We start from the raw sequence: 25,594 nt of genomic DNA on the forward strand, positions 1-25,594 counted from the left end.
TCTTTGAAGTCCAGCTTTCTAGCTAACTGCATTTATTCCACCTGACATGTCATTCAACACAATGCTGCTCACTTCCTTTTTCAGTTGGGAGTAGGGCTGGTTGAGGGGTATGGGGATGGGGAGACTGGGCTGCTGAGCCTGAAGCTGCATCTGTTGGGCCTGGCACCAGGCAAGGGCAGGGACAACTGATTCAGTATTAGCTTGCTAAAAGTTTGCCTGCATTGATTAAATGTTGGCTAAAAGAGGAGCAAAATGTAATCACTCAGAATATTCTTTGAAGATATCAAGTAAATCATTTTAGTGGAGCAAAGGTAGCCTATATAACTATGGACTAAGCTAACAGGTTAGTTCCCACCACTCACGGACAACACCCACCTTCCTTTGTTTAAAATGTCTCTCTCCTGTCTTTCTTTTTTTTCCTTTTCGTTTTTGGAAGCCAGATTTGTCTTTAGGAAGCTGAGACACTATGCTCCACTGCACTCCTCACTCTCAATTCAAGTACCGTTCGTGCCTGGTTTGGGGGCAGGACGGAACCATTTAATGTAAATAGGGTTGGGGCATGGGCAATACAGAGGCTCTCTGGATGTTTATTTTTTGCCAAAAACAAGAAAAAGAAACCATTTGTTTTATTAGTGAAATATTATATTAATGATGACAGGTCAATAATTTAATATTGAATTTTTTTTTACCTAATGTTCTAATAATTTTTTAGGGCCCCTGTCAGTCACAGGCCCTTAGAATCATCCTAACCCCCTTTTTTTTTGCCTGGTCACAAACAGCTGTTGTGTTTAGCACTGAAGTCCACAAGCGAAGGGAAAAGGGATAAAGTGTGTAGATGCGATAAGGAATTATACAATGAGCAAAGTGGTCATTGAACACCTATTTGGACGTGTTTCCTTCCAGTTCTCTGCTACCAATGACTGGAACGAATTGCAAAAATCTCTGAAGCTGGAGACTTATATTTCCCTCACTAACTTTAAACATCAGCTATCTGAGCAGCTAAACCGATCACTGTAGCTGTACATAGCCCATCTGTAAATAGCCCATCCAATCTACCTACCTCATCCCCATTTTGTTTTTATTTACTTTTCTGCTCTTTTGCACACCAGTATCTCTACTTGCACATCATCATCTGCACATCTATCACTCCAGTGTTAATCTGCTAATTTATAATTACTTCGCTACTTTCGCCTATTTATTGCCATACCTCCTCATGCCATTTGTACACACTGTATATAGACTTTCTTTTTTCCTATTGTGTTATTAACTGTACGCCTCTTTATTCCATGTGTAACCCTGTGTTGTTGTTTGTGTCACACTGCTTTGCATTATCTTGGCCAGGTTGCAGTTGTAAATGAGAACTTGTTCTCAACTAGCCTACCTGGTTAAATAAAGGTGAAATGTGGCCGCTATGAAAGTGTTTGCGTGTGATATGGGGTGTATTCATTCTGCCGATTCTGTTAAAACGTTTCTTAAACGGAAGCAAACAGAACGAAACAAGGATAAACGTGCCTGAATTTGTCCAACCGAAACTCTTGTTTGCAACTGTTTGGACTAATGATTACACGCTAGATGCAGGCCTGAGTGTGCAAGGCGGAATATAATGTCTCACTGTCTGTCACCTTGATTACTTGACCTGTGCAACTATCTTGTGAACTTTCATTCTTAGGCTAGGTTGTGATGGGTAAAGGAAACATTTGAGAATCTTGTAGTAGCCTAAACCTATCGATGTTACATTGAACTCATATTATGCTGTAAAGGGTCCTGCTCATAAAACAATTATTGTCCTTTCTAATCGGCACCGACCACCACTGCCGTTTCCAATTCACTGTTTCCAACACTCTAGGGGATTCTTTCTTTTAAGGAAATATCAGAGATAAGTGGGGAATTTGGTAGGGGGGGAACATTATACTTTTTGACACTGACATTGATAGAATCAGTGAGTCACATAGCACATGTATTTCCAAGGCAAAATATCGCGATGTATGCAGTAAATGCAACAATAAGATAAACTTTTTATAAAACTCCACACACACAATCTTTGCCAGATCAGGCCTCTATGCCATGGCACAAAAGTGAGTATTTGGGTATATTCATGTACATTTGAGTCATTTAGCAGACACTCGTATCCAGAGAGACTTACAGTACATTTTTTACTAGGTATCAGCAGTCAGTGCTAACAGAGGAGAAACAAGTCAAGTGTTACTTCACAGAAGGCAAGGGAAGGGGTGAGGGGGTTGCTGTGGGATTATATACGAGGTAGGGTTTCAAATGTTTTGGGGTAGATGGGCAGGGACTCTGCGGTCCTAGTTTCAGGGTGAAGCTGATTCCACCATTGGGGTACCAGGACAGAGGAAATCTTAGACTGGGCTGAGTGGGAGCTGCTCATGTTTATATTTAGGAGACAAACCCATGACCAGTAACAAAAAAAAATAGTTTTTTTTCATCTTACAATTACTATTAATAAACTAAGGAGATCAACAGGCATGTTAACACTCGATCTACTTACAAGCCTTGTGAGACTTTCGTACAGCCTTCAAGCAGCCGTGAAACGCACATCCTTTCATATTTCTGTTTGATGGCAAAACTGTGGATCCAATTTAACCGGACTCTTGGGGAGCTTGAGCTCAACTGCTGGGCAAACATCTAAATTGATAAAGTCCCAACAATGTCAACAGAGTAAACTAAGTCCTTGGAATGGCGGGACGTTGTCCTGTGCCTTCGCTCCGTGCCTCCGGTGCAATGACACTCAGGATCAGGATGAATCAGGCTTTAGTGGCGGCTCGTCATTCACAAACCAGACGTGAGAGAGAGAGAGAGAAACAGAGAAAGAGAGAGAGAGCAAGAGAAGACATCAGTAGACAGTAGTAGAGCTGATGGAAGAGGGAACAGACAGGGCCAAAGCCCCGCAAAGCCTCAGACATCTGGGGAGCGACACTGGCCCAGATTGCACCTGACCCCCTTATCCAGCCGGGTACCAGGCTTATTTCTCATTCTAAACCCAGGAGATTACTGAGAAACTTTTCAAACAGCAGCAGGCAAATTGTAACAGATTACAACTGGCATTCAACAAGGGATTAGACACAAATACATGACAGGGGGGAATTGAACAAGGCTCTGCATCATCAAAGGCCCATGCTCTGTCATGAACAATATACTGGGATATACATCAATGAAAGGAGCATGTGTAGAGATCCAGAAACACGCCTGACGTAATTGTAGAAGAGGGGTCACTGCAGGATCCACCTGATTCAAAAACAGTCCGTCAGAAGGAGATAAGAGGAATTACATCTACTCAGCTGCTACCCCATTCTTAATAAGCAAGAGACTGTATAGCCCAGGCCTACTGTTGATATGGTGTTATAGGGCTGAACATTTTGAATAGCCAATGTTTGGAGGAGCGCGTCTTTGGTGCCCTTTGGAAATGAGGATGGATACAAGCCAAATGGAGATTGCATTGCAGGTAGGCCTATGTGAATTGTGAATCATGCAAAATCATGTTGGCAAAAGCCTCACGAGTAGACCATTTAGAAACCCTAAAGCACTAAATAAACTTCAGTTAGTGCTAAACACGGCTGCTAGAATCATTAATGGAACCAAAAAAATTTGATCATATTAGCCCAATGCTAGCCTCTCTACACTGGCTTCCTGTTAAGGCTAGGGCTGATTTCAAGGTTTTACTGCTAACCTACAAAGCAATACATAGGCTGCTCCTACCTATCTTTCCGATTTGGTCCTGCCGTACGTACCTACACAAGACACAGGCCTCCTTACGGTCCCTAAAATTTCTAAGCAAACAGCTGGAGGCAGGGCTTTCTCCCATAGAGCTCAATTTTTATGGTCTGCCGAGAGACGCAGACTCAGTCTCGACCTTTAAGTATTTTTTGAAGACTCATCTCTTCAGTAGGTCCTATGATTGAGTGTAGTCTGGCCCAGGAGTGTGAAGGTGAACGGAAAGGCACTGAAAGGCACTGGCGCAACAAACCGCCCTTGCTGTCTCTGCCTGGCCGGTTACCCTCTCTCCTCTGGGATTCTCTGCCTCATTCTCTACCCTATTACAGGGGCTGCGTTACTGGCTTACTGGTGCTCTTCCATGCCGTCCCTAGAAGGGGTGGGTCATTTGAGTGACCCCCCCCCTCCCCTTGGGTTCGTGCCTTGGGGGAAATCTTTGTGGGCTCAGGATAGTACGTTGGTGGTTGAAGATATCCCTCTTGTGGTGTGGGTGCTGTGCTTTGGCAAAGTGAGTGGGGTTATATTCTGACTGTTTGGCACAGCCCGGGGGTATCGTCGGACAGGGCCACCGTGTCTCCCGACCCCTTCTGTCTCAGTCTCCAGGATTTATGCTGCAATATTTTATGTCGGGGGGCTAGGGTCAGACTATTATATCTGGAGTATTTCTCCTGTCTTATTCGGTGTCCTGTGTGAATTTAAGTATACTTTCTAATTCTCTTTTTCTCTATCTCTCTTCTTTCTCTCGGAGGACCTGAGCCCTAGGACCATGCCTCAGGACTACCTGGCCTGATGACTCCTTGCTCTCCCCAGTCCACCTGGTCGTGCTGCTGCTCCAGTTTCAACTGTTCTGCCTACGGCTATGGAACCCTGACCTGTCCCAGACCTGCTGTTTTCAACTATCTAGAGACAGCAAGAGCGGTAGAGATACTCTGAATGATCAGCTAAGCAAAGCCAACTGACATTTACTTCTGAGGCGCTGACCTGTTGCACCCTTGACAACTACTGTGATTATTATTATTTGACCCTGCTTGTCATCTATAAACATCTTGGCCATGTTAATCTCCACCCGTCAGGGTCAGAAGAGGACTGACCACCCCTCATAGCCTGGTTCCTCTCTAGGTTTCTTCCTAGGTTCTGGCCTTTCTAGGGAGTTTTTCCTAGCCACTGTGCTTCTACACCTGCATTGCTTGCTGTTTGGGGTTTTAGGCTGGGTTTCTGTACAGCACTTTGAGATATCAGCTGATGTATGAAGGGCTTTATATATACATTTGATTGATTGATTGACATGGATTGACTCCTTGGCTAATTCATGGCCAGGATGAGAAAGACACCAGATGCATTGCTGTTGAACCAGCTTTCAATATATTAGGGTAAGTGTAGCATAGTATAAACAAAATGAAAAACAAGCAATTGTTAATGTAAAATACCTTACAGAGCCTTGCGAAAGTATTCGGCCCCCTTGAACTTTGCGACCTTTTGCCACATTTCAGGCTTCAAACATAAAGATATAAAACTGTATTTTTTTGTGAAGAATCAACAACAAGTGGGACACAATCATGAAGTGGAACGACATTTATTGGATATTTCAAACTTTTTTAACAAATCAAAAACTGAAAAATTGGGCGTGCAAAATTATTCAGCCCCCTTAAGTTAATACTTTGTAGCGCCACCTTTTGCTGCGATTACAGCTGTAAGTCGCTTGGGGTATGTCTCTATCAGTTTTGCACATCGAGAGAATGTGAAATTTTTTCCCATTCCTCCTTGCAAAACAGCTCGAGCTCAGTGAGGTTGGTTGGAGAGCATTTGTGAACATCAGTTTTCAGTTCTTTCAACAAATTCTCGATTGGATTCAGGTCTAAACTTTGACTTGGCCATTCTAACACCTGGATATGTTTATTTTTGAACCATTCCATTGTAGATTTTGCTTTATGTTTTGGATCATTGTCTTGTTGGAAGACAAATCTCCGTCCCAGTCTCAGGTCTTTTGCAGACTCCATCAGGTTTTCTTCCAGAATGGTCCTGTATTTGGCTCCATCCATCTTCCCATCAATTTTAACCATCTTCCCTGTCCCTGCTGAAGAAAAGCAGGCCCAAACCATGATGCTGCCACCACCATGTTTGACAGTGGGGATGGTGTGTTCAGAGTTATGAGCTGTGTTGCTTTTACACCAAACATAACGTTTTGCATTGTTGCCAAAAAGTTCAATTTTGGTTTCATCTGACCAGAGCACCTTCTTCCACATGTTTGGTGTGTCTCCCAGGTGGCTTGTGGCAAACTTTAAACAACACTTTTTATGGATATCTTTAAGAAATGGCTTTCTTCTTGCCACTCTTCCATAAAGGCCAGATTTGTGCAATATACGACTGATTGTTGTCCTATGGACAGAGTCTCCCACCTCAGCTGTAGATCTCTGCAGTTCATCCAGAGTGATCATGGGCCTCTTGGCTGCATCTCTGATCAGTCTTCTCCTTGTATGAGCTGAAAGTTTAGAGGGACGGCCAGGTCTTGGTAGATTTGCAGTGGTCTGATACTCCTTCCATTTCAATATTATCGCTTGCACAGTGCTCCTTGGGATGTTTAAAGCTTGGGAAATCTTTTTGTATCCAAATCCGGCTTTAAACTTCTTCACAACAGTATCTCGGACCTGCCTGGTGTGTTCCTTGTTCCTTCTTCTTCTGCGCTTTTAACGGACCTCTGAGACTATCACAGTGTAGGTGCATTTATACGGAGACTTGATTACACACAGGTGGATTGTATTTATCATCATTAGTCATTTAGGTCAACATTGGATCATTCAGAGATCCTCACTGAACTTCTGGAGAGAGTTTGCTGCACTGAAAGTAAAGGGGCTGAATAATTTTGCACACCCAATTTTTCAGTTTTTGATTTGTTAAAAAAGTTTGAAATATCCAATAAATGTCGTTCCACTTCATGATTGTGTCCCACCTGTTGTTGATTCTTCACAAAAAAATACAGTTTTATATATTTATGTTTGAAGCCTGAAATGTGGCAAAAGGTCGCAAAGTTCAAGGGGGCCGAATACTTTCGCAAGGCACTGTATATAGCCACACCCCCTACGGTTTTTTGTACCATCATCTTTGAAATGCAAGATAAAGGCCATAATGTATTATTCCAGCCCAGGTGCAAATTAGATTTTGGCCATTACATGGCAGCAGTGTATGTGCAAAGTTTTTTGACTGATCCAATGAACCATTGCATTCCTGTTCAAAATGTTGTATCAAGACTGCCCAAATGTGCCCAATTTGTTTATTAATAACTTCTCAAGTTCAAAACTGTGCACTCTCCTGAAACAATAGCATGTTATTCTTTCACTGTAATAGCTACTGTAAATTGGACAGTGCAGTCTGACAAGAATTTAAGCTTCCTGCAAATATCAGATATGTCTATGTCCTGGGAAATGTTCTTGTTACTTACAACCTCATATGCTAATCGCATTAGTCTACGTTAGCTCAACCATCCAGTGGGGGGGGGACACACCGATCATGAAGAAGTTTTAATGGCATCTGTAGAAAGTGTGCTAACATATTGGAGAGCGTCATCTAGACGAGATATCAGTTTGCCTGAGATGGGCCCAATTTTTATGCATCCGTCAATTTTTTTTAGCATTTCCAAATGTCAGATGTTTTCTAACAGTCTCTAATCTGTAGGTATCTGAAAAAGTTATTTATGGGAAGATTATAGGTTTCCCTCAGCAAATCAAAGGAGACAAATGTCTGTTCTAAATATAGATCCCCTATGGTATTGATCCATAGTTCTCCCCATCTCTCAAAGGTGTTATCAAGGTTGGGGTGGGGTGGGGGGGGGGGGGGGGTGATTCCTGGCAACAGGGAGCAGGAATTATATTAGTCTGAGGTCAAAGTACACTTTAATTTGCTTCCAGATTCGGGCTGTGCTATGTATAATAGGATTGTTACTATGAAGTGACATTTCCAACTTGACAAGTGACAAAATCACAGCGTCAATAGAGAAGGGGTGGAAATTCTCACAGTCCATACTAAGCCAGCAAAAATGTAACAGCACCGAGGTTAGCGGCCCAATAGTAAAATATAACATTTGGGAGAGACAATCCTCCTTCCATCTTGGATTTGCTGGGTACAGAGAAAAGATTTTGCAATTTTAGCTGAAAGAAAGTGGTTATTTTTTTAATGTTTATCCATAGATGGATGACTAGCATTCTCCCTATCCAGTAGGTGAATTTGTGCCTCCAATTCTACCATTTTTCTCTGTTTTACCTTCTCTTGGCAGCCTGAAAGGACATGATACAGCCTCTCAAATAAGCCTCCAGTGTTTCCCACAATAATGCTGTGGAAGTCTCTGTGATGTCATTGGTATCAAAGAAAAATTTAATTAGTTCTTTAAAATGTTCACAGAATGTTGGTTCTGTGAGGAGTTGAGGATTCAACCTCCAGACCCTCTCATTCGATACGATGTCACACAATCTCAGGGAGAAGGTGAGTGGACTGTGATCAGAAATTATAATATCATGATATCTCGCATTACAGGTATAAGGGAGTAATTTAGCATCAACCAAAAAGTAGTCAATTCAGGTATAAACATTGGAAAAATGAGAGTAAAAGGACTATTCCCTACCCATAGGGTTGGAGATCCTCCAAGTTACAAATAAGTTAGAATTTTTCATGTAGGTATTCAAGAATTTGCTTGAATAGGAGGTAGCGGTACGCTGGGTAGAGGATCTATCCAAATATTGGGCAAGCACACAGTTACCTTGACTCTCTTAATTGGTTCATTTAAACCCTTGACATTCCAGGAAGTAAATGTAAGCCCCACCCTCCTCTCGTTTGTAGTTTCTATGGTGGACTGCATAATGTGCAACTCAATAAAAAGGTATGAAAGCGCATCAAACTATCAAGAGCAGCATATGTAGCACCTACACCCAAGCAGTATCCAACCGATCAGTCCCCCCCAGCAAACCCCCTTAATCACCACCCTGTCCCCAACCCTCCCTAACATTTACCTTCCCCCCCAATCAACCTTCAACAAGCATATACAAATAGAAACATTGTATAAAAAATAAAAATAAACTGTCTGTCCGATGCCAAAAATGCACAGCGCGACCTCGAACGAGAGGTAAAACAAAAATTTAATCCTAACTATACATTCCCCTCTCACTATCCTAAAACATCTACTAACATATGAACTGAGGAGGCTCCCGCAAATCAAGTGTTCATTTAACATCTAAAAAAACAAACCAGAATAATAGTAATAAACCAAAACAGAATAAGTTGCAACATAAACTTATTACGCACTTAACCTCTTTGGGATAGGGGGCAGCATTTTCCCTTTTGGATAAATAGTGTGCCCAATTTCAACTTCCTGCTATCATGCCAATAATATAAGATATGCACATTATTAGTAGATTTGGATAGAAAACACTCTGAAGTTTCTAAAACTGTTTGAATCATGTCTGTGAGTATAACAGAACTTATGTACAATGGGGCAAAAAAGTATTTAGTCAGCCACCAATTGTGCAAGTTCTCCCACTTAAAAAGATGAGAGAGGCCTGTAATTTTCATCATAGGTACACTTCAACTATGACAGACAAAATGAGGGAAAAAAATCCAGATAATCACATTGTAGGATTTTGTAGTATTTGTAGTATTTTCTTAACTCTTCTTGAACTGCACTGTTGGTTAAGGGCTTGTAAGTAAGCATTTCACGGTAAGGTCTACATTTGTTGTATTCAGCGCATGTGACAAAGTTTGATTTGATGAACATTAGCTGTAATATGTTGTCAGTGAAACTTATTGGTCGGCAGTAGGCCTACAGTGTCTTGTCTTCAAACAACCTCAGCCAAGGTCTCAATATGGGCTCAATTCAATATTTAATCCATTTGTCTCCTACAAAATGTAATCTCTGGTGCACAGACGACTTGGTGAATTCTCATCACTCCATGACAATGGATATTGGTGTCACGCCCTGACCGTAGATTGCTTTGTATGTTTCTATTTTTTGTTTGGTCAGGGTGTGATGTGGGTGGGCATTCTATGTTTGTATGTCTAGGTCTTGTATTTCTATGTTTTGGCCCGGTATGGTTCTCAATCAAGGGACAGCTGTCTTTCGTTGTCTCTGATTGAGAACCATAACAGGAAGCCTGTTTTCCCACTGTTAGTTGTGGGTGGTTATTTTCTGTTTAGTGTTTTCACCTTGCAGGACTGTTTTCCTATTGTTATTTTGTGTCTTCGTGTTCAGTTCAGTATATTAAAGATGAACACGTACCCCGCTGCATTTTGGTCTGACGATTCCTCTTCTTCTTCCGATGAATACCGTGACAATTGGATACATTTTCCTCTCTAGCTTCTGAGAGAAATAATCGATTCACATGCACTTCTTTAAATATCAACATAAAGGTTTTCTGATTCAGTTCTTGTCCTTTGTTAAGGTAATTGTATTCTGTGTGGGAAACAGATGCCCTGTTCTGGCAACTGTTCAACACACATCTTCGGCCACCCCTTTGGCTGGTACAGGTGTGTTTGGGTTTGGCAATGAAGCATGTAAGTATTTATCTTTGTCCAAAAGTTTCAAATTGACTTCAATCTTGTTAGCCTGAGAGAGCTAGTTCAACTTAGCATGACTGGGGTTTAGCTAGCTAATACTGTTGAAAGTGGGATGTATGGTTGTAGAACCAATGGCATCATGTTGTTTTTAGCTTGAAGGGATAGGATGGAATCTAATTACACCTTAATATCTATGCGTATTTAAGTCTAAAGCACAAAAACAAATTTACTTCCCAGGAATATTTGATTGACTGGTGGTTTGTACACTATCGTTCAAAAGTTTGGGGTCACTTAGAAATGTCCTTGTTTTTGAAAGAAAAGCAAAAAAAAAATGTGTCCATTAAAATAACATCAAATTGATCAGAAATACAGTGTAGACATTGTTCATGTTGTAAATGAATATTGTAGCTGGAAACGGCTGATTTTTTAAAATGGAATATCTACATAGGCGTACAGAGGCCAATTATCAGCAACCATCACTCCTGTGTTCCAATGGCACGTTGTGCTAGCTAATTCAAGTTTATCATTTTAAAAGGCTAATTGATCATTAGAAAACCCGTAGAAATTACATTAGCACAGCTGAAACTGTTGTTCTGATTAAAGAAACAATAAAACTGGCCTTCTTTAGACTAGTTGAGTATCTGGAGCGTCAGCATTTGTGGGTTCAATTACAAAATGGCCAGAAACAAAAAACGTTCTTCTGAAAATTGTCAGTCTATTCTTGTTCTGAGAAATGAAGGCAAATTCCATGCGAGAAATTGGCAAGAAACTGAAGATCTCGTACAATGCTGTGTACTACTCCCTTTACAGAACAGCGCAAACTGGGGAATGTCTCTATAAGCTTGGCACATCTAGCCACTGGGATTTTTATCCATTCTTCAGGGCAAAACCGCTCCAGCTCCTTCAAGTTGGATGGGTTCCAACTGGTGTACAGTAATCTTTAAGTCATACCATAGATTCTCAATTGGATTGAGATCTGGGCTTTGACTAGGCCATTCCAAGACATTTAAATGTTTCCCCTTAAACCACTCGAGTGTTGCTTTAGAAGTATGCTTAAGGTCATTGTCCTGCTGGAAGATGAACCTCCGTCCCAGTCTCAAATCTCTTGAAGACTGAAACAGGTTTCCCTCAAGAATTTCCCTGTATTTAGCGCCATCCATCATTCCTTCAATTCTGACCAGTTTCCCAGTCCCTGCCGATGAAAACGTCCCCACAGCATGATGCTGCCATTACCATGCTTCACTGTGGGAATGGTGTTCTCAGGGTGATGAGGGGTGTTGGGTTTGAGCCAGACATAGCGTTTGCCTTGATGGCCAAAAGCAACATTTTAGTTTTATCTGACCAGAGTACCTTCTTCCATATGTTTGGGGAGTCTCCCACATGCCTTTTGGCAAACACCAAATCTGTTTGCTTATTTTTTTCTTTAAGCAATGGCTTTTTTCTGGCCACTCTTCTGTAAAGCCCAGCTTTGTGAAATGTATGGCTTAAAATGGTCCTATGGACAGATACTCCAATCTCCACTGTGGAGCTTTGCAGATCCTTCAGGGTTATCTTTGGTCTTTGGTCTCTTTGTTGCCTCTCTGATTAATGCCCCCCTTACATGGTCTGTGAGTTTTGGTGGGCTGCCCTCACTTGGCAGGTTTGTTGATGTGCCATATTCTTTCCATTTTGTAATAATGGATGTAATGGTGCTCCGTGGGATGTTCAAAGTGTTGGATATTTTTTTATAACCCAACCCTGATCTGTTCTTCTCCACAACTTTGTCCCTGACCTGTTTCAACTTTGTCCCTGACCTGTTTGGAGAGCTCCTTGGTCTTCATAGTGCCGCTTTCTTGGTGGTGCCCCTTGCTTAGTGGTGTTGCAGACTCTGGGGCCTTTCAGAACAGGTGTATATATACTGAGATCATGTGACAGATCATGTCACACTTATATTGCACACAGGTGGACTTTATTTTAACTAATTATGTGACTTCTGAAGGTAATTGGTTGCACCAGATCTTATTTGGGGGTTTCATAGCAAACGGGTTGAATACATATGCACGCACCACTTTCCGTTTATTTATTTTTCCACATTTTTTGAAACAAGCAATTTTTTTTTCATTTCACTTCACCAAGTTGGACTATTTTGTGTACGTCCATTACATGAAATCCAAATAAAAATCCATTCAAATTACAGGTTGTAATGCAACAAAATAGAAACAACGCCAAGGGGCATGAATACTTTTGTAAGGCACTGTATTTTCATTATTTTGATGGAAATGAATTTTAAGAAGAGCTACTGGCACCGATTCCCCTCGAAGGACACCACTGGGGACATCATATTCACACAGCTGGAAGAATTGTTTACGCAGCAAGGTCTGCCATTCGAAAAAGGGGCTCCTGCTATGGTGGGCAGACACAGGGGTCTGGTCAGCTGGTGAAGGAAATGAATGGCTTGCATTGTCTCATCCATCAGTTTGCTGTGTGCCAGACTAAACAGTGAGCTGAAAGATGTGATGGGTAAAGTAATGCGCATAATTAACTTTATCAGAGGGACATCAAGTACCCACCAACGTCTTTTATGCAAGTTTGTGACAGAATCAGAGGAGGCCACCCAAAGATCTGCTTCACAATGATGTGCGCTGGCTGTGTAAAGGAAAAGAGCAGGAGCGGTTCTGTGAGCTGCATGACCAGGTTGTGGATAACAAAATATTTAAAAAGTAAAATGAGGGCAGCAGTTGACCACCACCTTATTCTGGAAATTGAGGGATGTTGCAATGTTTCTTTTTTGGCTGACATTCTTTCACAGTCGTGGACATGGTGGAAAAATTGGAGGCCTCTACTAGGGAGCTTGAGTTGTTTGATCTGGACTTGTCATCTGGAAGGCTACTGCACTTCAGCACACAGAATAAACAACAGACAGAGGGACTAGGCATTGTCACAGAGGTATTGGAAGATTTCCTCAAGCAGCTGAGGGACAACTTATCCACCAGATTTGAAGACTACAGCATGCCCAAGGACATCATTGTGTTTGTACGTGATCCTCTCACAGTCTGCCCAGGTGGAGAATTCTCCTCCCTTGCTAAGAATACGATACCCTCGCTGGATGAGGCCGCAATTTAACCTATTGGGTGTGCTCAGGAGTGCCAAGGCCTTGTGTGCATTTTGGTAGGCTTACTCAGAGGAATACAGCACAATAAAGAAACGTGCATTTTATGTGCTAACAATGTTTTTCTCGACCTGCGAGTCCTCCTTTCCTGAACACCGCTTTGCACACTCTTAGCATTCTCTCAACCAGATCACATGGAATGCTTTTCCAACAGTCTTGAAGGAGTTCACACATCTGCTGAGCACTTGTTGGCTGATTTTCCTTCACTCTGCGGTCCAACTCATCCCAAACCATCAATTGGGTTGACGTCAGGTAATTGTGGAGGCCAGGTCATCTGATGCAGCACTCCATCACTCTACTTCTTGGTCAAATAGCCCTTACACAGCCTGGAGGTGTGTGGGTCATTGTCCTGTTGAAAAACAAATGATTGTCCAACTAAGCGCAAACCAGATGGGATGGCGCATCACTGCAGAATGCTGTGGTAGCCATGCTGGTTAAGTGAGCCTTAAATAAATCACAGGCAGTGTCACCAGCAAAGCACCATCACACCTCCTCCTCCATGCTTCATGGTGTCAACCACATGGAGATAATCCGTTTACTTACTCTGCGTCTCACAAAGACACAGCGGTTGGAACCAAAAGTAGAACATTTGGACCCATCAGACCAAAGAACAGATTTCCACCGGTCCATTGCTTGTGTTTCTTGGCCCAAGCAAGTCTCGTCTTATTATTGGTGTCCTTTAGTAGTGATTTCTTTGCATCAATTCGACCATGAATGCCTGATTCACGCAGTCTCCTCAGAACAGTTGATGTTGAGATGTGTCTGTTACTTGAACTCTGTGAAGCATTTATTTGGGCTGCAATTCTTGAGGCTGCTACTCTAATGAACTTATCCTCTGTAGCAGAGGTAACTCTGGGTCTTTCTTTCCTGTGGCGGTCCTCATGAGAGACAGTTTCATCATAGCGCTTGATGGTTTTTGCGACTGCACTTGAAGAAACTTTCAAAGTTCTTGGAATGTTCTGCATTGACTGACCTTCATGTCTTAAAGTAATTATGGACTGTAATTTCTCTTTGCCTATTTGAGCTGTTCTTGCCATAATATGGACTTGGGTCTTTCACCAAATAGGGTTATCATCTGTATACCATCACTACCTTGTCACAACACAACCCATTGACCCAAACGCATTAAGAAGAAATTCTGCAAATTAAAAAGGTACACCTGTTAATTGAGATGCCTTCCAGGTGACTACCTCATGAAGCTGGTTGAGAGAATACCAAGAGTGTGCAAAGTTGTCATCAAGGCAAAGGGTGGCTACTTTGAAGAATATAAAATATATATTTGTTTAACCTCTTGGATCTCTAGGGGCGCTATTTCATTTTTGGATAAAAAACGTTCCCGTTTTAAGCGCAATATTTTGTCACGAAAAGATGCTCGACTATGCATATTATTGACCGTTTTGGAAAGAAAACACTCTGAAGTTTCAGAATCTGCAAATATATTGTCTGTAAGTGCCCCAGAACTCATTCTACAGGCGAAACCAAGATGATACGTCAACCAGGAAATGAGCAGAATTTTTGAAGCTCTGTTTTCCATTGTCTCCTTATATGGCTGTGATTGCGCAAGGAATGAGCCTACACTTTCTGTCGTTTCCCCAAGGTGTTTGCAGCATTGTGACGTATTTGTAGGCATATCATTGGAAGATTGACCATAAGAGACTACATTTTCCAAGTGTCCGCCTGGTGTCCCTGCGTCGAAATTGGAGAGCAAAGCCAGGTGCAATTATTTTTCCATTTGAGAGCAAGGAGAAACCAGGCTTCCACGAAGGATATATCATCGAAGAGATATGTGGAAAAACACCTTGAGGATTGATTCTAAACCACGTTTGCCATGTTTCAGTCGATATTATGGAGTTAATTTGGAAAAAAGTTTGCGTTTTGAGGGCTTTTTTTTTATAATTATTTTTTTTTTTTTTGGTAGCCAAATGTGATGTTCAAAACGGAGCTATTTCTAATACACAAAGAATCTTTTTGGAAAAACTGAGCATCTGCTATCTAACTGAGTCTCCTCATTGAAAACATCAGAAGTTCTTCAAAGGTAAGTTATTTTATTTGAAGGCTTTACTTGTTTTTGTGATAGTTGCCTGCTAAATGCTAACGCTAATGCTAACGCTAAATGCTACGCTAGCTAGCTACTGTTACACAAATGATTGTTTTCCTATGGTTGAAAAGCATATTTTGAAAATCTGAGATGACAGTGTTGTTAACAAAAGGCTAAGCTTGAGAGATAGCATATTTATTTCATTTCATTTGCGATTTTCATGAATAGTTAACGTTGCGTTATGGTAATGAGCTTAGGTCTATAAATAGAATCCCGGATCCGGGTTTGGTCGTCGCAACAGGTTAAAATATTTGTTTAACTTTTTTGGTTACTACATGAGTCCATGTGTGTTATTTCATAGTTTTGATGTCTTCACTATTATTCGACAATGTAGAAAATAGTAAAAAATAAAGAAAACCCTTGAATGAGTAGGTGTGTGCAAACTTTTGACTGGTACGGTATAATATAAATGTGGGTACATTTGTGGACAAAATTCTTAATTACTCAACCTATTTGTGGGTCTAACTTTCTCACTCATCATTATTTACTATTCATTCAGGATTTTTCGTAATCATGGTAGCATCCACATTAATGTAAAAGTGTTTAGGAACATATTCTTATTTACAGTAAAAGTGACTCCAAAATGACTGTAAGGGTAACTGGTGGCAGGGAAGTCAGACACAGGAGAGCAAAACCAACGGCATAAATAAATAACCAACATGGGTACAAAACCCGACGCATACCAGTCAACATGTGCACAAGCACTTACAACAAACAATTCCACACAAAGACATGGGGGGGGGGAACAGAGGGTTAAATACACAACAATTAATAAGGGAAATGAAAAACAGGTGTGTAGGAAAACAAGACAAAACAAATGGAAAATTAAAGGTGGATCGGCGATGGCTAGAAGACCGGTGACGAACTCCACCGGTGGTGCGCCGCACGGCAATGCAAACCCAAAGGCTTTCTGGCGCAGCACGGCGCACTGAAGGTGAACATGAGCCGCGTCCCATGTCTCCTCCGCGCGCCGGAACCAGTCGTCCACCGAAGGAGCCTCAGTCTGACTCTGATGCCAAGGAGCCAGAACCGGCTGATACCCCAGTACGCACTGGAAGGGGGAAAGGTTAGTGGAGGGGTGGCAGAGCGAGTTCTGGGGCTTCTCTGCCCAGGGCACGAACTCCGCCCCCGGCCGGTCCTGGCAATAAGACCTCAGAAACCTACCCACATCCTGATTAACTCTCTCCACCTGCCCGTTACTCTCGGGGTGAAAACCTGAGGTAAGGCTGATCGAGACCCCCAGACGTTCCATGAACGCCCTCCAGACCCTCGAAGTGAACTGGGGACCCAGATCAGACACTATGTCCTCAGGCACCCCGTAGTGCCGGAAGACGTGTGTAAACAAGGCCACCGCAGTCTGTAGGGCCGTAGGGAGACCGGGCAGAGGGAGGAGGCGGCAGGATTTAGAAAAACGGTCCACAACAATTAATGAGGGAAATGAAAACCAGGTGTGTAGGAAAACGAGACAAAACAAATGGAAAATGAAAAGTGGATCGATGATGGCTAGAAGACCGGTGACGCCGACCGCCGAACGCCGCCCGAACAAGGAGAGGAACCGACTTGTGACAATGACACAATACATTATTTACCATTAATTTCTATTGGGCACAAAATAATCTGAACCACAACCAAAACATACAGCAGATGCGTCCAACAAATTTGTCACAAGCTTTATGTAGTCATTGTGTGCTATGAATATGGGACCAAATACTTAACTTTTTACTACTTTAATACACATAAGTGAATTTCTAATAGTTTTACCCGATATGGATGAAAATATCCTCTAATTAAAGCTGACAGTCTGCACCTTAACCTCAGTCATTCTATCATTTGGAGCTCACTGTATATCCTCCAAATGCCACCGCTGCCACCAGTTGTTACTTGAGCTATGGTAATGAGCAACATTCTACGGACATATATGGCATTCTGTGGTGCTGCCATCTTGAATACACAGTCTCATGGGTTTTATTGTGTGTTGACTGGGGTCCCGTAGACTACTGTAGACCTTGGGTTGTTGACTGGGTTGCAGATTAGATTTAATAGTATTGTTTTCACGGGCCATGGAAAAACATTTCTCTACCAATCGGAAAAGAATGCTATTGTACTTTAAGTCACACCAGCACTGCTTTCATTCATGTCATCTGATGAAACAATGGCAGCCCACTCAGACCATTCAGTCTTGGAAACTGTTCACCATTGTTCTATATTAACAACCAGCAAACAAAATGACTTGCATCTTTTATGCACAGCTTATACAACAGTTTTAGTGAATCACGTAGTAGCACTACACATGCAACAATTTTCAAAGAGCTTTGTTTGGTTTGCTTTGAAATTGGAACAAACACCCGACAAAGTGCCCGACACTTAAACACAAGCAAAATACCTTTGTGTCGATTGCAGGTCAAAGGACAACAGAGAGCGGTCAGTATCACTTTCTGTTTCGGGTTCTAGTCGGTCTTGTCTGCAACCCTCACCTCAACACAAAACACACACTAACAAACAAATGCACGCAAGCACAGACGTGCACACACACACACACACACACACACACACACACACACCTGCTTGCCTGCTAATGAAGATCAGACAGGAGGTCACCCCTTGTTTGACCCCTGACCCCCTCAATGGAACAAATAGCACTGCTCACCAATTACTGCACATAATCCTTCCCTCTCTTTCTCTCTCTCTCCCTGGCTTGACCTGGCCTGGGATCACACTGCCCAGGTCTGTTCACACACACTTGGCAGTTCAGCAGGGTCAATCCCCTCAAGAAGCCCTAACACCAAATGTCCGCCAACAAGCACACCCACCCAGCACTACCCAGTCAACTCCAGCCAGATCCTCCAAAATGCACACAAAGTCATGAACTATCAACCATTGAAGCGTGAGCCCAACTTGACCTAGTGCATTGCACTAGAAACACAACAACAGCAACTTACTGGTAAGACCCAATTCATGTGGGTGACTAAAATACATTTTAATGTCAGGAAGGTTTTTTCCCCGACCTCACCATTCTGATTGGAGCTTGTCAGAGCCCCCTGGTTCAGTTCCTTCAGAGTTTAGTAATCCAGCCCCTACACGGTTACACAAGGAGGTGAAGGGAGGGAGGGAGGAACGAGGGGGAAGGGCTGGGACTTGTAGGAGTGCTGCCACTGTGGGTTGGAGCGAGAGAGGCGGGGGCATTTAATCTGGGATTTGGATGAGTGCGAGCGGCCCTGATAGTACGATACAGGCGCTCCTATCGGCTTCGGAGCGGCTATCAGGCTGTCCCTCGGGACTTACATGATGCGGCACCGTCGACATGCCAACCAAAGACTCCAACTCTTACTAATGTCTTCCTTCCTTGAAGGACAGTGGTTGCCAGTTCCCAAAGCAAGGCCGATAGAAAGGCCCAGTCTACATGCGCAGTAGGACATTACTGACCACCGAGCCTAGTAAGGATGTACAGTACAACATAGAAAACTATGCTAGGTCTCTCTGTATGTTCTCTAGTAGCATATTGGAGTTTATGTTGCTGTTATGTGCTAGATAATGTTGAACATAAAGTACTATTGGATATAGTAGCCGATAGTAGCTGGCCTACATGAGTTAGGTCCAACACCTTAGTCCCGGCATTTCCGAATGATGCTGATGGAAAAAAAAGTATTACGTTGCAACACAATATTAAATGCATTTTCATCACAAAAATGATATCTGAAATAGGGAACAGTGAAACAAATGGAAACTATTTCAAAATGATCTAGAAATGAATCAGATCAGGTACATGATTAATGCCTGAAATTAGGCATGCCAATGATTGTGCTCTCTTTTGCATTCTCTTTGAGCATTGCAAGATACATTACTATTTAAGTTTGAGAGGAATAAGCAATTGCTACTGCATGTCAACCAAGACATGGTGGATGAACAAAGATAAACATGACCAGGACAAGGACAAAACCAAACTTTTCAATTCTAACATAAAGATATCCTCAGCTTTCAATGCTCAGCTATGCCATTTACTTGTCCAATTCTAAAGACATTTACTGTACATTAGGTATATAAATCACACTGAAGTGAAGAAACTAGCAGACTTTCCCCAGAAAGCTCATGTCACTAGCAGCATGTGCCCAGATATGAAGCCACGAGGCCAGGCCAGCTTATTAAGTTTCCCCTCGTAAGCTTCCTGCTTATGCCTGATCCAGTCCCAGGGGTCCTATTCAATCTGCCATGAAGACGCTAATGGTTAGCAAGTACACCCTCAAGACATGAGGCCTGCAGGCTCCTCTATGGCCTTTCATTGGCGCATGGAGAGACATGACATATTATAAGCATTGTTCTAAGACATGACAAAGGCTCATACATGCTTATAACAAGTTACAAGGAATTATACCTGGATATCTTAGGTAAAGTGTTACTCTGACATTCAGTTAAAAAACAATACACCAATGTGATGTGGTAGGAATGGACACCAGAATGGGATTTCTTTGTCAAACTTTGAATTGGCTGGTTATTGTGTAAGTCAGGGGCCAATGCGTTTGCCCTTTCTCTTTTTCTTTGTGCAGAGTTTAATGATTAACGGGTAGTGTCCATGCTAGCCACATCTCTCACTGAGAAATCCCTTTTGCAAATAGATCAGCTTGAACAGATGTGCCCCACCAAAATGGAGACCCTTGTTTGTCATTTTGCTTATGAATATGTTTAACAGATTAAGACAACTTGACTTACTATACTATGAATTCAACAAGTAAAAACCATTTGCAGTATAAAAATACCTGAAGCGGGCCCTTTCTGTGGTGTCCTCGCGCTACAAATATCATCTCTCTATCCTCACAGAACACGACTGCAGGAGTGACGCAGGGAATTTCCTTTGACAACTACCAGGCCCTTCAATTTCCCGTATCAGGCATGGAGCACTGGCCGAAAGAGAGAGCGAGAGAGAGAGAGAATAGTTTCACTGCGGCAGAACCAGTGTTTCTCAATGTGCCTGATGCGAAACTGTCAATGAGAGACTGGTATAAGACATAAAGACATACAGAGAGGGAGAGAGCAAACTGTAGAGTGACAGATGGAAGGGAGAGCAACACAGTCAAAAAGCCATGGCTCAGCGGGTTGAACACAGCACAGAGCACAGCGCTAGCTTGCACAGACAGACAGGGGAAACAGAGGCCCCATGTGCATACATCACGCCCGCTCTCTATTCTCTTACATAATGTCTCAAGATCAGTACAGCCTGGGCTATTTAAAGCACTGGCTAGGCCTGGTGACAAAATGGTGATGTACTTAGTGCCCCCAACGCTGCATGAAAGCTCCGTTAGGGCTATATCGGTCACAGACAAGCCCCGGGGTGTGGATTTTGGTCATGTTACTGTTATTTTTAGAACAGCTGATAATCTTGCGGTATTTACCTGCAGTGCAAACCCACCCTCAGCGGCTAGATGCCCCACATCACTATGTAGTCAGCTAGCAGTTAGCAGCTAACTTAGCGCTTTCAAGTTGCACATGAAATGCGTATATGAAGGTATGCATATAGACTAGCCCCCTCTGTTTTGAGGGGATGGCTAACTATTCTGCCTTTTTGAGTGCAATGATATTGAACATCTGGGTAAGAGGGCTTTTAGACTTAATGGGCAATCCATTTAAATTGCATGAGCAGAGGCTATGCACACAGTTTGAAGAGAGAGCAAGCCGTGCTACTCTGGTTACATGGAGCTACAGGTTCAACTGTGGCCAGACAAGTGTAGCATTGGTGGTTTAATATAACCTGACCATTACACATTGTCTGTGATATTTAACCCATTTTGAGAGTGTTGCGCTATCTTAACTGGTAGCTAAAATGCATGTTATTGTAGTTTAAATTGGTGAAATTTTATGAAGCCAGAAATGTGCACATTTAAAGGGATAGTTAACCCAAATCAAAGTTTATCAGACATGTTCATACTTCAAGCTTGTGAGCTACCCCTTTAAATGGCATCAGTTAGTCATTCGCCAGTAGCAGTAACTTTGATCTAAACGTGGTGGCTTTATCTCCACACACACCCATGTGGAAAGTCCAAGAATGAAAAAAGAATAGCATTAGTTTATGAATCATACAGCTACGAATAACAGAAGAAACATATTTCATAAATCCCAAAATATCCTAGAACAAACCAACCATCAAAATGACAAACTGGCGGATACATTTGAGAGTGCTGTGGTTATGCATCAAACAGTTGCTGGAAATGATATCAAGATGACAAACTGGCAGATACATTTGAGAGTGCTGTGCTTATGCATCAAACAGTTGCTGGAAATGATATCAAAATGACAAACTGGCAGATACATTTGAGAGTGCTGTGCTTATGCATCAAACAGTTGCTGGAAATGATATCAAAATGACAAACTGGCGGATACATTTGAGAGTGCTGTGGTTATGCATCAAACAGTTGCTGGAAATGATATCAAAATGTGATAACCTAAATCAAACGCAGCTGGAGGGAAGATGAAAGGATTTGACTGCATTGGTAATTATAGTATGGCTTTAACAGCTTTTATTGTGAATTCCTGGACATTTTGGATGGGCTATCTTACATCTCCACATTGGCCTGTTGTTTTCCTGAGTGCTTCTCCACCCCAAATGACTCACTGTTTTCCACAGTTTCAATCCGTTTCAGTGAAAGACTCGTTCCACAAACAAAAGAGCCCAAAGAGATTTCCAATACTGGAAAACTTGGAACCGCTTTATCTGAAGAGCACCAGGATGGACCGGAAAAACGTTCTAGGTATGATAACTCCTGCTTTAGGTAACAATGTAAAATTGGTATGACACATGCAACTCCATTGTGATTAGGCATCATGTCAAGCTTATTAAAGTGTTATTGTGGCAATGTGCAAGCCAACCTCCAGTAATGTGTTACTGAATGATGAAAGAAGAGGGACACACACGGTTGTCGAAATGTTGTGAATTCTGGTGCAGGGAATAAATCACTCAGGAGCAGCATTATGTACAGCACCGATTTTAGAACGTTTTGCATGCGCCTTACTCAAAACGACGCCCTTCATTGTCAAAACGACGCCCTTCATTGAACTGTCACTAATAGTTATGAAGTACTTTGCATTTGATGATAAAAGGCAAAACACACTAACTATTAATTATTGGTTGATCTGAAGTAAAAACTGACGGACTCAAATGTTTGACTGCTAAAGTTCAGAAGCAGACGGTCTTTCCAAGATGGCACCCAGACTATTGTTCAGATGAATGTGTCTAGAAACGGTTCCCCTGTGGCTCACAGGAGCAGGAAGTACTGAACCACAGACTAAACAGAACAGGTGACAAAGGATGGAAACAAACACCCACTAACCAACTAGGTTGTCACGATACCAGCATTGTGGTACTCAGAAATATCATGGCATTAAAACAAAACATGAAGCACACTTCATTTATTGAGTGTCACATTTTCTTATTTGCCAAGCTATTAAGGACTAAAGCGATCGGACTGCTTTATGTTTTCCTTTCTTTGCAAGGGAAAATAAAAGTTTCATAGTAGTGTGATACTGGTATCGTGACAACCCTATAATCAACAAACTCCAATTCAATGCTACAACTGTTTCGCCAACCAACGTCATATTATCAGTGTCTCCCAAGCATGAAACTACATGTAGCCTATCATTTGTCCATAGTAAAGGCTCGACACAAACTCACTGAGAACCTAAAAAGACACGTGAGAAAGTTCTCAGGGGAACGAGCCGAGATGTTTACTTCACAACAAGTCCTTTGTGATGCACAGAGACTAACGCCAGATCCAGGCAGTATTAATGAAAGCTGTTTTATAAGCTGTTACACCCCTTTGTTCTCAAGAAACAGAAATAAATGTCGTTGGACCGCATTGCTAAACGAAGTTGTTGTTATCTAACATCCATTCATTTGTTCGCACAGCTTTGCTTCTACAGTGGCAATCCCGTTTGGAAACGTTGATGTGATGCATCTCTCTCATTTAGAGCGTACTCATATAGGGGTGTCTGTGTACATTGTCAACTCTTAGATTGCTGACATGGTCAATGTTGATGTTATTTTGTGTACTGTAGACTTATCTTCACTTGCAGGTACTTGCAGCTGCCCACCTTAAGACTACATGTCAAAAAAGTGTTTACATAACTACAGTATACAGCTGGACAGGTAGGATTACACTTACACACTTACCAGAAAAGCATAATATGTATGGTGGTTTGAACTAGTACATAAAGATAAATGTATTGATTGAAATGGCAATCAATAGCCTTTGCTGAACTCAATTACAAACTGCAGTTGTAATTGAACAATTTACGGTTGAGCTACAATGTTTTGTGGCCGTTATGCCTGCCTAAAACAAGTCATGGAGAGCATAGGCCTACCTAAACCCCATTCTCATGATTTTACTATTGTCTTATGAGACTGACACTAGGCTACATTTGAAAATGACTTATTTACTGGGTTAAAACTATCTTATTTCCTACTGATATGACTGATATGAGGGGACACACTTGAGGTGATAACTTAATTTTAAATGTGATATTGACCAGTCCTGTTCAGATTACAAAAAGTCAGTGAATGAAATACCTCACTGAACAAACATACCAAACATAATTTAAATCAAGGCCTATCTGTAAATTCCAAACAGTGTGTTGTGCTATAATAGTTCAACAATAATATAAAATCTAAATGTGAAGACTAATTAATGAAGTTTCTCAAACATCATCGAGAAATACTTTGTAAAACAACCACGTGTCAACTAAGACAGTAATGTAAGCTAGTCTACAGTAGCCTCCCAAATAGTTAATAGTGGTTACTTGTTTTAGGTTTACAAATCATTCAAATGTTTGTTCTAACAGGTTTTAACCACATTGAGGTAAAAATCCAACACGTATTTCTGATGTAACCAAACCAAAGTGTCATTCATTTGTGGCCTATCCTATTGTTTCTAAATACAACAACTAGCCAGCTCAATTCAACCTAAGTATGTTGCATTCCAACTACAAAAACAGAGCTTGCATTCTGCAAAAGCCAAACCGGGGACCGTGATATCATAGCTCAACTCCTGGTGGTTTCCTGCACAGCAGAGAGAGAGAGAACTAGTGTGCTATAGCAAATAAGACCCTCCTGGTTTTCAAAAGAACAGTTGTCGTTTTATATCAATCTATATTCAGGAGTTTTGCCATGTCCCATAGCCTCACAAGCGTAAACTAGCCTATAACCTAACTGTCTATGACAATGTTATTGTAACTCTGAACTTACAGTCAATAACTTGTGCCATACCAAATACAAGATGCCGACAAAAGCAAAAACAATACAACTAATTGAAGCAACCATTGTGGGCTTTGTGCGTTTTAATGGGTCAAAACGTCAACCTGCAAGTCCAACACGGCATGTCCCGGGAATAAGTCGTGATACGCTGTTATAATGGGTGAAAGGACTATTCCCGGTTCCTTCCATTGGTTTCGATAAAGCCGGTCTTACCTGCGAGACGTCATAGCAGTCTTGGAAAGCTGTTGTCGAATGAGAAGGGAAAGTCAAATAAAGCAAGCCTTCCCTTTAGGGCTTCGCGGTGTCGCTGTTGGCGAGCATGCACTGGGGAGAGCGGTTGTAGAACAAGGTTCAACTCCAAAGACAATATCCCCGGATAACCCGCCTCCAAAGCCCACAGTCAGGGATACTCATTCTACTAAGGGTCGGTGTGGTTACACAAATACTGAAGTGTGTCGTTAAAAACAAAAATGATACTGTGTCCATAATATCCACTTGGTTCATGTCAGATCGCTTACAGGTGGAATAGCAGAACAATGAAGAACAGACTGAAGGCGCGTGGGCTTGTGTCTGGTGCATGCGTGTAGAGGCCTATTGCCTATCAAACATGTGTCTGTATTATATAATCTAATTCAATATTATATAGCCTCTAAAACCAAAAGGGGAGGGCAAGCAAATTAAAGACAAATTTATAAAATTTCAATCATGACCTACTTATCACTCACTACATGGGACCTCACATCATATTAGTGCAGTCCATGAGAAGGTAACTAGTTGAAATAACATTCTGTATCCTAAATGCTGCCAATTTTCGTATTGAAATGCATGATTACACAAGTCTTGA

General features: G+C 41.9%; 1 protein-coding gene across 3 annotated transcripts in view; it reads right to left on the bottom strand.

Annotated features, from left to right (window-relative positions):
* Positions 1-25,125, bottom strand: part of LOC139368342 (tyrosine-protein phosphatase non-receptor type 11-like) — a 98,565-nt gene extending 73,440 nt beyond the window's left edge. For all 3 annotated transcript variants that reach the window (XM_071107107.1, XM_071107106.1, XM_071107105.1), the window contains exon 1: positions 24,964-25,125. In XM_071107107.1, coding sequence (XP_070963208.1) covers positions 24,964-24,977 — 14 coding nt within the window. In that variant the 5' untranslated portion in view covers positions 24,978-25,125. The remainder of the gene's footprint in view (positions 1-24,963) is intronic.
* Between the last annotated feature and the right edge of the window lie 469 nt (positions 25,126-25,594).

This window comes from Oncorhynchus clarkii, chromosome 16, assembly GCF_045791955.1.
Source record: "Oncorhynchus clarkii lewisi isolate Uvic-CL-2024 chromosome 16, UVic_Ocla_1.0, whole genome shotgun sequence".
Taxonomy (NCBI): Eukaryota; Metazoa; Chordata; class Actinopteri; order Salmoniformes; family Salmonidae; genus Oncorhynchus; species Oncorhynchus clarkii.